The 16,195-nt window shown below is 47.2% G+C and overlaps 2 protein-coding genes across 3 annotated transcripts in view; both read right to left on the minus strand.

Moving 5' to 3' along the window:
- Positions 1–16,195, minus strand: part of POLR2C (RNA polymerase II subunit C) — a 140,210-nt gene that overhangs the window by 9,541 nt on the left and 114,474 nt on the right. The window lies entirely within an intron of this gene.
- Positions 586–16,189, minus strand: COQ9 (coenzyme Q9). Of its 2 annotated transcripts, none has more exons than XM_079117920.1 (9): positions 16,049–16,189; positions 14,103–14,271; positions 12,517–12,652; positions 5,446–5,588; positions 5,082–5,166; positions 3,549–3,653; positions 2,163–2,318; positions 1,553–1,606; positions 586–1,251 (listed from the first exon to the last, which is right to left on the minus strand). In XM_079117920.1, the coding sequence occupies exons 1-9, from the start codon at positions 16,122–16,124 to the stop codon at positions 1,216–1,218; spliced, it is 960 nt and encodes a 319-aa protein (XP_078974046.1). In that variant the 5' UTR covers positions 16,125–16,189; the 3' UTR covers positions 586–1,215. The 2 variants fall into 2 exon arrangements, with proteins under 2 accessions (XP_078974046.1, XP_078974045.1); XM_079117919.1 differs by having other exon boundaries at positions 5,052–5,166.

A 16,195-nucleotide genomic window follows, 5' to 3' on the forward strand; every position in this document is an offset into this window, starting at 1 on the left:
GCCCAGGCCATCTCAGTTAATTATGAATTATAGCCATCTGCTAAGCGTGAGATGGATGCCCTGAAGGATAAAGGGGAAAATGCAATGGAATGTGGAATAGCTTCTACAGGAAGTTCACAGGGTGTCAGAGACACAAAGAATCAGAGAGATACAGAAAGAACAGTGGCAGGCCCCAAAGAAGAGATCTGAGATTTATTAGCTCCTGACATCCCCATCAATATTCAGCTGACACGGGCAGGAGGGAGCAGAGCAGAAGACAAGAGTCGACCAGAGATGCAAAGGGAGCCCATCAGCCCAAAGGCTGAGAAAATTACTAAAGCTAAGGATGATCACCAAGGGGTGAGAGACAAGAGAAGCCAAGGCAGCACGTGTCTGGGGGGAGGTGCCTGTTATCCTTATTTGACTGATGGGAAGACCTGGGCCCAGAGACATGGAGTTGCCATAACTACCTGGAAGGTATTAGCATCAGAACCAGAACTCAAGTCTCCTGGCCGCTAGGCTCAAGCCTTTCCCACAACACTGCTGTCTCCTGCGGGGTGTCCTGGATATCTATCGTGGTCTACATGCAACTGCAAAACAGCAAAATGCTTCAAACGTATTTATTCTTTTTACAGATTTTAAATACACTAATCCTGCAATGCATGCTGGTGTAATGACACCCCTGGCCACCCCTGCATCACACTTCTGGCCAGGCTGAGCACCACAGTCCAGCAGGCGCTGTCTAGCTTTCTGAGTGGATCCACAGGAACAGCACCTCAGGACAGCAAAGGAACACCTCCGTATGCACGGCCTGTGCTGCGCCCGGGCTGAGCTGCCACCTAGTGGTAACTTCAGACTTTGGCTCTGATTTGGGAGCTCCAGAGAGCATTTCTAGGAAGGTTAAGACATGACCAAGGTGACTGGGAGACTGTGACAGGGACATGTTGCGTTTCTGTGGCTTGAATGCTTGGATGGGTCTTATTTTCCAGTCACGCAGTTGTAATGCAGAAAGGCATCAGAAGGCAGGCCTGGGATCAGGAACTGAAGAAGTAGCCCAGTTCCAGGTCAGAACTATCACGGAGTGCCCTGTGGTTCCCACAGAGCTGCTGCGGTGACTCCAGAGTCCTTCAGTGTGTTCTTAGTAACGCTTTGTTCCACAGATTGCACTTCTTTTAAAAACCCTTTAAATCTACCTGCACGTTTTCTTCCAGGCACTCGGGTTTATACTCCTTCCTTTCACCGGCGCTGATTCAGACCTGTCAAGTTCTTGAGCTGACACAGGGATGGAAACAGAATGGTGAGGTCCCGCCCTCCTCTAGGAGGCCACAGGGAAAGACTGGAGTTTTCCAGGTGGCAGGTGTGGCTCTGATACAGGCTCTTAACACCTGGGACGGGGGAGGGGGACCCAGATACAGAGACATTTCCTGATGCCAGCAAATAGACATGATAATGTGGGATCGAGACTAGGGATGAACCAGTGTCAGTCTTACTAGTCTTCAGTTTAAGATGACCAAACGATGCGGGTGACACATAAGTATCACAGGACTAGAGGGATAAGCTGGGTGGCACTCACCGTCACTGCTGCTCCCATGAGGCCTTGCACCAGTGCCTCTCCAGTGGACTTCACCTGGAAGGAGGCAGAAGCCCTTAAGACCCAACATGAATTCAAAGGTGGGACAGCTGGGTGTGGTGCCACACCTGTAATCCCAGAGTCTTGGGAGGCTGAAGCAGGAGGATGGCCAGTTCAAAGCCAGTCTCAGCAAAAGTGAGGCACTAAGCAACTAAGTGAGACCCTGTCTCTAAATAAAATATAAAATAGGGCTGTGGATGTGGCTCAGTGGTTGAGTGCCCCTAGGTTTGATCCTTGATACCAAAATAAATAAATAAATAAATAAAGGTGGAACAGATGGGGCCAATCAGGAAGACTGGGATGGCCTCAAGTGGAGTTGAGACTGCCCGGTGCCCTGGAGGAAGAGTCTGTGGACAATGCAGTCACACATGGGCAAAGCACAGCTCCTAAGAAGGGCTAGAATGAGAGAGAAGCAGCCAGGTTCCCTGGGAAGGCTCTTAGGACTCAGCGGAGGCCGACAGGGAGCAAGAGAACTGCCAGGGTGACCAGCTGTGGTCTGAGGAGGATGAATGAACCCTCTGAAGAGGTTCCCAAATGGCTTGTCCCCAACTACCTGCTTGGCAGTGTGGCCCATGTTCATTGCATCATTAATCCGGTTTTCCAGGAAGCGCCAAGTGTCCTCAAAGTCTGGGGATGAATCCTGCATCATCACCAGCTCTGTTGTATTGTAGATGCCAGCCAGCACGGCCCGGCGGGTGTACCAGTTAAACTGCAGAGAAACCCACCCAGGAAAGAGGGTTACCACTGCTCTTGTGGGCTGTGGTGGTCGAGGTAGTTCCCATCCAAGGCCTTGGTGACTCCTGGGCTCCCTCCCGACTTCTTTCCCTCACAGATACACATAACCCTCTGGACAACAATACTGTCCCCAACTTGGCTAGGCATCAGACTTACCTGTGGGATGAGAAATGTACGCTCCTGAGCCCGACCTCTTGAGAGCTGTGAGTCAGTAGGTCTGAATTAAGGGCTAGGAACCAGGATGTCTAACAAGCATCTCAGGTGATCTGGCTACATCCAATCCATTTTGGAATTTCAGGGAAAAAGACTGTCTTAGGACATCTGAGTCCCAGGGAGGCTCTATGACCAGGCAGTTATGATCAAACCCTAGTGTGCTCATCAGTACAGTGAGGGCTGGGGCAGGATCAGGGACAGGTCACAACCGCTGGGAAAGATGAGAGTTCAGGTCCCTCAGTGACTTCTGCTGGTCCTGGCAAACCACTCTCTAGTGTACCAGCTCAGCTGCTTGGTGTTTTATTCCTTTAATTTCTTTGCTTTCTAATTTCATGTTCCTACCATCTCAGTTGGTGGTAAATTCCCACATGAAGATGTTGATTAAAGCACTCTGTTATAAGTGTGGTGGGAGTACCCATGTGCCTCCCCCTCCTGGATTCCAAAGTGTACCATCACATTTTAATTTATTTTATGACAGTGTACTTTGATTTTTTAATAGCCCACCAGAAATATGGTAGCATGAACAAGTCAGATTTTTTCCTGGTTCTTATTTAAAGGGAATCATGGATCTCTTGGCAGAGCAGGCCAAGATGGGTGGCAGAGAGAGTTTCTTTCTAAAGCAATGGGGTCTACATGGCATGTCTTTGTTTCAAAATCAGTCTCAGGAAAGACACAGGAATTCTGTTGCAGAACCTACATCTCAGGAGAGGGAGGGAGAATGGCTATTAAAAGGCCTCCCAATCACAAGGCCTCCTGAGGTCTTGTGCCACCACTATACGTGGGAAGGAATAAGCACTGGTTTGTGACTGGAAAGCGGGTTCCTGAATGAAGACGACCTAGGTCCCACTCTGCTTACTGAGGGAACTTCTTCATGTCTCAGATGGGAATGACTCTTGCAGGGCCCCTGAGGAGACTTGTGATCAAAGAAATTTTAAGAAGTGCTTTCCCCAGCCCCGTCCCAGCGTCCTATGGACCTACAGAAAACACTCACGTCAGTAGACTGGTCCCCTGCATAATGCCACATGTCATCCACCATGCTGGTAAGTAGGCTCAGGCTGGGTGGGATGTTGTGAGGGAGCAGGAGGATGCTGAGGGCCTGAGGAGAGAATGACAGGGAACAGGTACCGCACACAGGTGGCTGCAGAGTGTACGAGGGGGTTGGCCCAGCTCTGATTCTCTGAGAATTGCCATCTCCACCCGGTGCTGTGAGCTCCTGGAGTTACCAACTGTGACTAAAGTGGGGAGCCTGGGGCATGTTTTTGTCCTAACTTTGACAAAAATAGATTCTCCATCCCTAATATTTGGAATTGGGAATGTAAACAACCAAAGGGTCTAGACTGGTCTCTTTTTGAGTCCTGAAAGCAAGGATGGGAGAGGGGGACCTCATTCTGCCACAAAGCGTTAGAATCAGAAGGGAGGGAGGTTCAAAGGAGGAGAGTCTGGGGGGTTTCCAGGGCGCCATACTGGGCTGACCCCAGGGCCAGCAGCACCCCTGCCCTCCGTGCCACTGCAGCACCACCACACACCCTTCCCTGTTCAGCTCTCGACTCAGGTTGATTGCTTTCCTGAAAGCAAAACTCCTTCAACTTATATGAGTGATGGCACAAAACAGGGCCCCAGCCATTAGCAGACATCAGCTCCTCCTGGTCTAGCAGGATAAGGTCTTGCCTCTTTTCCAACTCTAAACCCCTGGTAGTGGTCTGTGGAGCTGATGAGAGGTCCTGGATTGGCTGGAAAGTTTCTCTTAAACTTTAGCTAAGCAGCCCCAAAGGAAAAGCCGTGCTGAATCTGGAAGGCAGCTGAGGGCCAGACTTCCATGGCTTCTCCTGCAGGGGGTGGGATGAACCTGGGCTGGGGTCCCTTCACACCAAACTTGAGGTCAGGGGCACCAAAGGTGCTCAAGAGTCTGTCAACTGGATAACTGGAATTACATGTTCAACAGTCTTCCAGCAGGACTGAGAACACTGGATATTTAAATCTCTCCCATTTCTGAGGTTCTTTGTATTTTCTTAACTCAGAGAATGGTCCACACTGTGACATGCTTTGAAACAGAGGACAAAGGAAACATCAGAAAAGGAGACAAAAGCCCTTGGAATGAATACTCCTTTTCCCAAGCATCACGTTGACAACTGGACAAGAAGCTCCAGTCCTTGAGATCTTAAACACAACAGGCTATTATTAAAGTGCAGATGGCTGACAGAATCCTTGACTATCCCAACCTCTTCCATGGATTCTCCTCACTAAAGACCTGGTGGCACACTCAGCTGCTGGGACCCCACCCAGGATGTGGTCTAGTATGCAGGCCACTCCCACGTCCAAGAACTGAGACAGAGATGGCTCAGGGTCGTTCTCTTTGGCACTCCCAAGCTTGAAACCTAACTTTACCAACTATACTAAGCATTCCTGGCTTTATGGAGATTAGTGAGCTAACTTCTCCACAATGTGCAAAGTCCTCTGAGCGAAAGGGACTGAGAATGTTAAGCACGGATACTACTGTTGCTGTGGGCCTGGATGTGGACTCTACCCGGGGCCAGTGCTCGATGTACGGGATCAGCATTCTCAGTCTGGTTTCCACTGCATCCCTCAGGAACTGGTCTGTCTTCCTCTTCCTGGAAGAGGGAAAAGAAAACAGTGTGTCTCCAGGTCAAAGGCAGGAGCTTGGTGCTACTGCTTATTCAGCCCTGGGGATGAGGGTTTCACCAGCTCCTGATGCTGGCCTGGCTAAAGCTGTTGGAGACATGCTGCTGGGTTTCAGTTCCACCTCAGCAGCAGGGCTGCTGGTGCTACCCTCTTTTGGCTCTGCTTGGGCTGGCTTCCTGGGGACAGCTGGTGGGGCCCAAGTCCCCATCCTTAGCTGCCACCCTGAACAACAATGTCACAGGACTTACTCTGCCTGGCCCAGCTGCACCAGCTTCTGCTGCTCTTCGAGTTCATGGGAGAGCCGAGCGTTGCACTGGGTCACAAAGTGCAATATCAGCTCACTGCCATCGTTTCCAAACATGCTGGCTGCTGCACTGGAGAGACCCAGAGACTACAGTAGGGCGAGAAAACAGACAAGGGCGGGCAGTGGGTGGACGTTCACTGCCGGTGCATCTCTAATGCCTCTTCCAGCAGCAAGGCCTGGACTGGCAGTGAGACTCCCCATTCCTCCCCGTGGGTCCGTGTGATTTTGGTGAAGCTGACTACCACCAGTCTCTCCACACTCCACCAAGCCCCTTCTGTGTGTGCCAAGCACAGGCTCCAGGTCTGGATGACCAGAGCTCACAGATCAGCACAGGCATGGGCACAGGACTACATGCAGGTCTCGGGGCCCACCTGAGTACTCTCACGAGTACTGAAGGGAAAGTTCTCTTCCTGCTGGGCCTGCTGCACTATTTTACTCTTGCATGGGAAGCCCCTGCTGGGAAGGAAGCTCAGAGAAGAAAGCAAAGTAGAGGTGAAGGAGACAATTCCTGGCAGCACCATCTAAAAACACTGTGCCAGAGCTACTTCCACACTTTCCTGCATTAAATGAGCCAAAATATCCCTCTCTACCATAAGTAAGTCAGTTAGAGTTGAGCTCTGGTCTGGCACTTGAAACCTGGAGCCCTAATACCACCAGGGGTCTGCAAAGGGCACCTGTAACTCCCTTACTGACCCCCCCCCCCCCATTTGGTCACTTGCATCTGCTGGAAATTGGACCTGTTGGTTGTTTAAAACAAAATTTTTCATAATGAGTTGTCAAGGAGTTAACAAAACCACAGAAACTCTGCTATTCCTGATCCACAGCAATAACTGAGCATCTACCGAAGGCAGGACGCTGAAAGCAGCAGGGACAGATGGCAGGAAAAGAACACAAACATATTAAATATGAATTCCTACTGCTGGAGGGGCAGCACCTCTCTTTTGGAGGAGAGAACAACCTTCAGAGGACTGTGACAGCAGCCTGGACACTGATGGTGACTGCTTGCTCACCACCTGCCGGTACGCACTGAGCTCATTACACCGTCTCCCAGCCCCTTCGCAGCAGCTCTAGGGGCTGGTACGAGGTCACCCACACTTCACAGGGCTCGGAGCTCTTACGCACCAGGCTAGTCTGTCTCCAGTACGTGTGTGAGCTCTAGGCCAGATGCTAAATCGCCTGCCCTTCCAGGCTCAGTCTGCAATGTGCGGCTGGCACTCTGCACCACATTTCTGTCCCCATTAGGCTCTGCAGATACGGTTCCTAGAGAGAGGCTGAGGAGGAGGGAGGGACCTGCTTCCTCCTCCTCCTGTGCTCCCTGTTGCTTGAGGTTGCTGGGAGCAGCAGCCCCAGTGGAGCTGCTTCACCTGGAAGCAGCAGCGCCCTCCAGAAGCAGTGGCTGAACCTGGTGTGCAGTTTTTCCAAGACATGCAGAACGAGGTTCATAGAGCCACATCCTCTCCCTGCCCCCCAACTCAGGTGGCGGCCCCCAAGGACTCTCCCTCCAACCAGAGACACCTGTGCCGGCTAGGCGGCGCCTCCTCAGAGGCCTGTGGTTCCCACCTTCCCCCATGGGGACTCTCCTTCAAGCTTCTCATTTTCATAATTCCAGCTCTTCCTTTTGTTTCCTCAGCCCTGGGATGAAGGTGCTTCCTGTGGTTGCTACCTCAGTAATACCTTTCTTTCTATACTTTCTGTTACCTGGCAACTGAGTTGATACAGAGTTAACAACTTGTTCTATTGACTTCTTTTCCAGTAATTGGTAGGCTGTTGTCTCCTAACTGGATTCTAAGCAATATATTCCCTGAAAAAGCAACTATGCCTGACATATTTCCTAAATACACTAATCAGAACTGTGTCATATGAATACGTTTACAATACTAAAAAATTGGAAACACCCACATATTTAACCGAAGTTGAGTCAACACAGTAGGTACTATGCAGCCACTGTGAAAGATGCACAGCAGAGTTACTCTTAGAATATTCAGCATAATCTAATATTCCCACACAACCTGTTACATTTCCTTCTTCTACTTTATTCCATCACTTTCTTCTGAACCTCGTCTACCCTCAAACCTGTCTCCCCCACCCTTTCTTCACCTCAGGTTCACGATGCAGCCACACCTACTTCAGAGAGGGAAGAGGAGCATCCTCTGGGAACTCCCAGTGTTCTAGAAACTTAGCCCGCAGCTGTCTTCTCCAGCTCTGCACTCCCCTTCACGGCCAGTCCTGTCTGTTTCCCAGATCTCAGTTCTTGCCTTTGAGGAGCGTGCTGCTTTGGGTTTTGCCCATCTTCTCCGCCCCTTCACCCTCACTCATTTCTGTACTCCTCCTGCGGGTGTCCAAACATGCTCAAACCCCCACCCCACGTCCCCTGCCCCTCCAAGTGCTCTGCTACTTCCTCACCTTCTACTCGAGTCTCAACCCAACCCGGCTGGTCTCTGACCCAGGACTTCACCCCCATGGCAGCTGCTACTGCAGCTACTGAAGTTCTGTTGCCCAGTCTGCCCTCTCCTGCCTCACCCCCCACGGCAGGGACACTCTAACTAGTACTTGCGGCGCTCACTCTGTTCCACCCTCGCCTTTCATGGTTCCTTGGTGGTCTCGAAGCCTCTCACCACATTCCTCCCTTGCCTTGGGCAATCTCGTTCACTTGCACAATTTCATTATGACATACATAAGCTGACCGTGCCTGGAGGCCTACCTCAGTCCAGCACCCTCCTCCGGTGCAGGGACTGAGTTGCTTGATGCCTCCTCTAAGCAAATTCAAAAGACCCTCACACTGAACAGAGATCAAGACTGCATGGTCCTTCCCCAAACCTGGCCCTCTGCCAGTGGTCCTCCCCTCAGTACCCACACCACTGTGTACCCACACTGCTGACCCTGGTACCACCATCCTGTTGCTCCCTCCCACATTCAACCTACACCAAACCTACCCACTGTCCTCGGTTCACTGCCACTGCTCAAGGCTGGATCACCTCATCTCTTCTGGGTGACTGGCAGCAGCCTCCACGGAGCCTCTCTGCCACCAATCCATTTTTACCCCGTGATATTCTGAGATGCCAAATTTAACCCTACGTCTCCAGTTGTTCTTAGAATAAAAGCCCGGGCTGGGGAGATAGCCCAGGTGGTAGAGTGCTTGCCTCACAAGCACAAGGCCCTGGGTTCAATCCCCAGCACCGCAAAAAAGAAAAAAAGAAAAGAAAGAAAAAAGCCCAACTCCTTAACATGACCTTTAAGCGGTGCCTGATTTGGCCTCACTGGCCGTCCTCAGTGCTGCCTCCAGGTCTCCTCCTTCACTCCGCGCTGGTTTTCTTTGGCTTTTCTAAGGCAACATTCTTCTCCTCATGCTGCACATGCTGCTTCTCTAGCTGGACTTCTCCATCCCCGCCCCCGCAGAGTCCCCTCCAAAACCAGATAAAATCTACTTGTTCCTCAGTTCTCAGCTCAAAAGCCTTTCCGAACCCATATTACATCAAGTCCTCCACCGCATGGCCCAATAGCACCTCTTCTTGGCAGCACTTGCCATATTTTCAGAAGTCTACACTGTATATTTGCTTAATGTCACAGGCTTGGAAGCCCCACAAGGGCAGGAACTTTGTCCACTGTGACCACTGTCACGTCCCTAGTACAGTGCCTAATGCATACTACTTGCTCAATAAACAATGATTAATAAAGGTTTTTTTAAATTGAAAGAATAGGCATTAAAATGTGGACAAGAGGATCTCTGGTATGATCATAGGTGCCTTATTTTCAAGTTATTTTTTATATCTGTTTGTACTTTTCAAAGTTTTCACAATGAACTAATGACATTCTTCATAGAACTAGGGGGAAAAAACCCCACAGTTCTAAAATTCATTTGGAATAATGAAAGATCCAGAATAGCCAAAGCAATTCTAAGCCACAGAAGTACTGCTGGAGGCATCACCATACCTGGTTTCAAATTACACTACAGAGCTATACTAACAAAAATTGCTTGAGATTGGCATAAAACAGACACACAGACCAATAGGACAGAATAAAACACAGAGATAAACCCAGACATCTACAGTCATCTGATCCTTGACTATGGTGCCAAAAACATGTTGGAGAAAAGACACCTTTTTAAACAAATGGTGCTGGGGAAATTGGTTATCCATATGTAGAAAAAGAAACTAGATCCTTATCTCTCACCCTGCACAAAAGCCAACTCAAAATGGATCAAAGATCTAGGAATTAGTCCAGAAATTATGCAACTGCTAGGAGAAAACATAGGGTTCAACACTCCAGCATATAGGCACAGGCAATGACTTTCTCCACAGGACCCCTAAAGCTCAGGAAGTAATATCAAGAATTAATAAATGGGATGGCATCGAATCAAGAAGTTTCTGCATAGCAAAGGAAACAAGAATGTGAAGAGAGAATCTACAGAATGGGAGAAAAATCTCTGCTAGTGATTCTTCTGGTAGATTAATATCCAGAATATATAAAGAATTAAAAAAACACCAAAAAAATCAAAACAAAACAAATAACCCAATTAATAAATGGACACGTGAACTACAATACTTTTCAAAAGAAGAAATATAGATGGCCAAAAATACATGAAAAAATGTTCAACATCATTAGCAATCAGGGAAATGCAAATCAAAACTACACTGAGATTTCATCTCCAATTAAAATGGTAGTCATCAAGAATACAAGTAACAATGAATGTTGGAGAGAATGTAGAGAAAAAGGAATACTTTTACCCTGTTGGTGGGACTATACAACCACTGTGGAAATCAGCATGGAGGCTCCTTAAAAGACTAGGCATGCAACCATCATATGACCCAGCTACTATCCTAAATAAGCAAAGTCAGCACACTATTGTGATACATGCATACACGTTTATAGCAGCACAGTTCACAACAGCCAATGTGGAACCAGATGAAGTGTCCATCAATGCATGAACTGATAAAGAAAATGTATGGAGTTTTATTCAGCCATAAAGAAGAATGAAGTCATATCATTTGCAGAAAATGGATGTAACCTGAGAACATTATGTTAAGTGAAATAAGCCACTCAAGGTCAAGAATTGTATGTTTCCTCTTACATGAGAAAGTTAGGAATAAGGGAAAGAAAGGTGTATGTGTGTGGGGGGTGGGGGGGTTCCTGAAAATCAAAGGGAGACCAGTAGAGCAGAAGAAAGGGGCCAGAGACGGGGAGGAAGGGAAGGGAAAGGGGAAATATTGGAGAATAATATTGGCCAAATTATATCACTATACCAGTGCAAGTATGGATATGTAACAACGAATCCCATCATTATGAATAATTATAATGCAACAATAAAAAATATGGGGAAAAACGTGTAATTATCATGCAAAAATAAAAAATATAGGAAAAAACTAGTTTTCACAATAAGCATATAGTTGAGTCTGAGTTTACAAATTCCACTTATATGACTTCTATTACCAAGTGTGCTCCTGTGAGAGAGTGAAATTAGAAAAAGAAATAACAGATTTAAGTAAAGCAGCAACTTGCCCATCATCCAAGAGGCCTCGCCTAGGATAGATGCTAGATGACGCTGCACGCATGGCCTAAACATGAGCCCACTGCTAAATCTAAAGCAGTAGTCTATTTCAATGCAGGAGTAAATGCTGTTAGACTTGCTGAAAGAAATAAGGTGTGTTGGTTTTCAAAGTGGTTCCCTCTTGGGGGTTTTCAAACACTGTATCTCATTATTCTAAGATGCACATATATTTTCCATTAAAAAAAAATCATTGTGAATCACAGAATTGATGTGTTAGCTTTCTGTCACTGTGACAAAATACCTGAGAATAACAACTTAAAGGAGGACAGGTTTATTTTAGCTCACAGTTTCAGAGGTTTCTGTTCTTGGTTGGCTGGCTTTTAGGCCTGCGATGAGGCAGAGATATCATGGCACAAGGGCATGGCAGAGGAAAGCTGCTCACCTCGGGGCAGCCAGGAAGCAGAAAAAATGAGGAAGGGGCCAGGGAGCAAGATATGCCCTTCCAGGACACACCACCATGTCCTACTTTCCTACTTCCTCCAATTGGGCCCCACCTCACCAGTCTCCATTACCTCCCAATATCTGTTAATTATGAATCCTTCCATGGATTAATCCACCGGTGAAACCAGCCTTCATGATTCAACCATTTCCCAAAAGCCCCATCTCTAAATGTTGCTGTATTGGGGATCAAGCTTTCTTTGGGGGGACATTCCAGATTTAAATTTATAACATGTCAGAGATTAATAGGCAGCATTTTTAATTTTTATTGATGCATTAAAAATGATGCTTCTTACAGGCTGGGCACAACTGCACAAGCCTATAATCCCAGCACTTTGGGAGGCTGAGACAGGAGATTGAGAGTTCAAAGCCAGTCTCAGCAAAAAGCAAGCTAAGCACTCAGTGAGACCCTGTCTCTAAATAAAATACAAAATAGGGCTGGGGGTGCGGCTCAGGGGTCAAGTGCCCCTGAATTCAATCCCCGGTATCAAAAACAAACAAACAAACTGGTGCTTTTTACAAACAATGGCATCTTAGAATCAATGGAATATGGTAATTTTGATCACAGATAATGCTTGCTTAGCTAGCTGCCTTAGACCATAAGCCCAAGAATTATTTTTGTGATTAAATTGTGGGTGGTTTTTTTTTTTGGGGGGTACTGGGGATTGAACCCAGGGATTGCTTTACCACTGAGCTATATTCCCAGCCCTTTTTATTTTTTATTTTGAGGCAGAATCTCCCTAACTTGCTTACAGTCTTGCTACATTGCTGAGGCTAGCCACAAACTTGCAATCCTCCTGCCTTAGTCTCTGGAGTCAGGATTACAGGCATGTGCCTGGCCTGCTATTTTTTTTTATAATTAAAAATAAAGCCATATCCACCCTGTTGAGAAAACAAAACAAAAAAACCTAAATAATCTTTACCTGTAAGAGGCTCCAATCTGGGCTGGAAGAAGGCATGAAGCCCTCTGCTGCCTCGTGGGATTCCTCCTGGCTGATCTGGGTCAGGCTGCCCCGCCCTTCCTATACACACCTGGGCTCCTTCAGCAATAGCCTCTGCCGTCCACCCGTGGGCAGGCACAAAGTCCAGGGCTGCCGTCAGGATGCGGTGCTGCAGCTGCTCCTCACTCTCGTAGTCCTCCTCCTCCTCCCCACTCTGGTCTGTGTACCTAAAATGTTAGAACAGAACCCAGCCCACTTTATCTCACTCTCTATTCTTGGAGCACAAAATGGGCCTGACCAGAAACCAGAGGCTCTGGGTCTCCTCTAAGCACATGCTGGGAGGATGTTTACAGCATGGACACTGCACTGCCAGCACTGTAAAAATCCCATGATCCGACTCCTACTGTGGAGTCAAAGTAAAGGGATCAAGTGAGTCGAGTCTGGTGATATGAAGGCAACTTTCCACAGCACCCTGGGTTTCCCCGTTTACAGCCCTTAGCACACTGAGCTCAGTGGGTTTCTTTACTAGTATTTGCAGCAGACTGTGCAAATACTATGCCTTATGCCCTCCATAAGAGTGGGGCAATAGTTGCATTATTCATAGGGCCTGACACATGCTAGAATCTCAAAAAACATTTGTTGAATCGAAATGAAAAGGATTGGGCTGGGGAGAGCTCAGTTGGTAGAGTGCTTGCCTTGCAAGCACAACGCCCTGGGTTCGATCCCCAGCACCAGAAAACAAACAAACAAACAAACGAAAAGGATTTTAATTAGGAAACCAGAAAAAGATGAAAAAGAATACTCTAATTTCACATTGAGGAACATTCAATTTTCAGTGGCAGAATTAAGAAGAAAAATCAAATCTAGTGGAAAGTTAATTATTACTATCTTTTTGGAAGGCAATTTAGACCCACATATGTAAGAAAACTTTAAATGTGCATCTCTCTTGAATCAGCGTTCTCATATTTAAGGAAAGAAGACACAGTTTATCACATTATCTTTCATACCATTGAAGAAAATCTAAATATTCATCAATTTAGGACATGTTAAATAAATTTTGGCCCATTCCTTCCTGGAATGTCATAAAATCATTAAAATAAACCATGAAAAGATATTAAAAGTATACAGTTGAGCCAGGCAAGGTGGCACATGTCTGTAACACCAGCAGCTCCAGAGGGTGAAGCAGGAGGATCGAGAGTTCAAAACCAGCCTCAGCAACTTAGGGAGGTTCTAAGCAACTCAGTGAAACCCGGTCTCTAAATAAAATACAACAAAGGGCTGGGGATGGGGCTCAGTGGTTAAACATCGCCTCTGAGTTCAATCTCCAATACCAAAAAAAAGTGTACCGTTGAGTGAAAAAACAGGTTCTGGAACAGCATGTAGAATGTAATCAGTCATTTATTATATACACAGATTTACAGAAACATCTGAGGGCAAAAATGTCAGCAGGGTCATATCTGGGGTTTCAGGTAATTTTTGCAAACTTCTCTGTATTATTCAGATGTTTTAGAATGCACAGGCACCATTTTTATAAAAACGATAGGTTCTTTTCAAAGACAGCTTAGAACTGACAGAAAGTGAAGAGGGGGATGGACAGGAGCTTAAGCCAGTGAAGAAACAGATACTCCCAAGCATGCAAAGTGGCCACAAACAGGTGGACCGGGTTCTGGTGCCTACCTGGGAGGTATGCGAGGAGACTCTACATCAGGTTTTTGTGCCCCTGGTGGCTCAGATTGCTTCTGAGAAAAAGAGTGGGGAGGCTGCTGCTTTTGCTCCTCAGAAGTCCTGAACCCCACAGCTGAAGCATGGAAGGCACGTGGCACCAGGAGCGCTCGGCAGTGGGACGCTGAAAACAGAAACTGGGCTGTCAGTCAGGATCACTCATCAGAGAAGACCCTTTGAAACCTAGAGTTGCTAAAAGAATGGGGATGAGGAAATGTAGGGCAGAGACGCCTCTACAACCACTTATCCAAGTGTTGGATCCCACACAAGAATCCTGGGTGAAGTGGAACCTTGGGACATGATGTGTTGGCAAAAACAGTGAACTAGGAAATGGGAAATATACATGGCTACTCTGCCTGTTTCTACGTTTATCAGCTGGGTGGTAATAGCAAACCATTTCACCTCACTGGGCAGATTCTGAAATTTTCCTTTCTGCAAAGTTATTATTGATTAAAATCTGTCCCAACTCCTTTACTTAGTGTCTGGCTTTGTTTATCACTGACAGATCTTTTTGTTGTTGTTGCCTAGTAGTCTTACATTAACAAACACTATCAAGCTGCTGGTGCATGGCACATATCTTTAATTCTACTCACAAAGGAGGCTGAGGTAGGAGGATCATCAGTTTGAGGCCAGCCTGGGCAATAGAGACCAAAAACAAACAAGAAACTCACTATTGTTTTGTTGATGGATACCTGAGATGATTCAAATTTTGACTATTATGAACAAAGATATCATGAATATACTTTTTTTATACACATGCTTTCAATTCCTTTGGGTAAATAACTTAAGCATAGGTTTGCTAAGTCATAGGCATTACTTTTACTAAACATATTTAGTCTAGAGCTTTGTATAAAAATGATAAAAAAAAAAAAAAAGGCATTCATTTAAAATAGGCTGGTCCCAGTGGCGCTCACCTGTAATCCCAGCAGCTCAAAAGGCTGAGGCAGGAGAAATCAAGAGTTCAAAGCCAGCCTCAGCAAAAGTGAGGTGCTACCCTGTCTCTAAATAAAATACAATATAGGGCTGGGGATGTGGCTCAGTGGTGGACTGCCCCTAGTTCAATTCCTGGTACCGCCCCTCCAAAATCTATGGAATAACTCAGAACAACGAATTCAAAAGAATCAGTGTGTATTAAAAAAAAAAAAAAAAAAAAAAACCACTCTTCGTGGATGAACAGAAATATTCATAAAACTATGAAAAGGAAATGGGAGATTCCAAAATACGTTTGGAATTACTGCAGTTCATGAGAAAATTTCAGGTGAAATGCAAAATAATATTTCATTACCTATATGTTTATGTTAATGGGCTAATGCATAGTATGTTCTATTTGTGACAAGTGATATCAGTTTTCCATTTATGACAGTAATATAATTTCCTCTTTAAGTAAATGTCTGTTTTTAGGATACTCAGATGTAGAAATAAAATAACTGTGCACATAGCGGCAAAGGCGGTAAAGAGAATGTCACAGAATTAGTGAAGTGTTGGGGAAATGATTGACTTTGGGAAACAATGGACTGGACGTCTCGGTCCGACTTCGCTCGAGTGATCCTGTCTCAGGGACCAAAGGCAATGGATTTGGGAATGGGTCTGCGGCTGACAGTTCTGCCACGGACGAGCGGCGTGACCTGGGCACATTCAGCCCTCAGAGGCTCCGCTAACTCTATGAAATGGGAGTGACAGGCCCTGCCCGGCTCCTCTTGCCCCTCACAGCTGCAAACTGGAGACCCAAGTCGGCCAAACGGGCGGTTCAAGCTCGAAATGCCGGCGACCGCGCCGATGCCCTTCATCTCACCTTGCTCGCGGGCCGCCACGACGGCCTCTTCCGTCCCCCGCCCAGGTCAAGCCGGCCTCACTCCCCCTCCCAGTTCCTCCCGGCTCCCGAGTTCGGCAGACCCCCTCACCGGGCAGGCACCGCAGCTGTAGGAGCCTCCAGCCTGCCTTGCCCAGCACGCCCGACGCTGCCGCCGCCGCCGCCATCTTGGAAGCGGGCACGCACGCCAACGACTTGACGCAACGGACAGCGTCAGTCGGCTGCGCAGCCGCTTCCG

Source organism: Sciurus vulgaris (assembly GCF_902686455.1).
Source record: "Sciurus vulgaris genome assembly, chromosome: 17".
Classification (NCBI taxonomy): Eukaryota; Metazoa; Chordata; class Mammalia; order Rodentia; family Sciuridae; genus Sciurus; species Sciurus vulgaris.

Bases quoted from the DNA above. Each gene is read 5' to 3' on its own strand.
- COQ9 (XM_079117919.1), bottom strand. From the start codon at position 16,124: ATGGCGGCGGCGGCGGCAGCGTCGGGCGTGCTGGGCAAGGCAGGCTGG. The intron at 14,272-16,048 runs GTGAGGGGGTCT...TTCTGTTTTCAG, and splicing joins ACAGCTGCGGTGCCTGCCCG to CGTCCCACTGCCGAGCGCTC. The intron at 1,607-2,162 runs GTAGTTGGGGAC...GCCTCCTTCCAG, and splicing joins TGGGCCACACTGCCAAGCAG to GTGAAGTCCACTGGAGAGGC.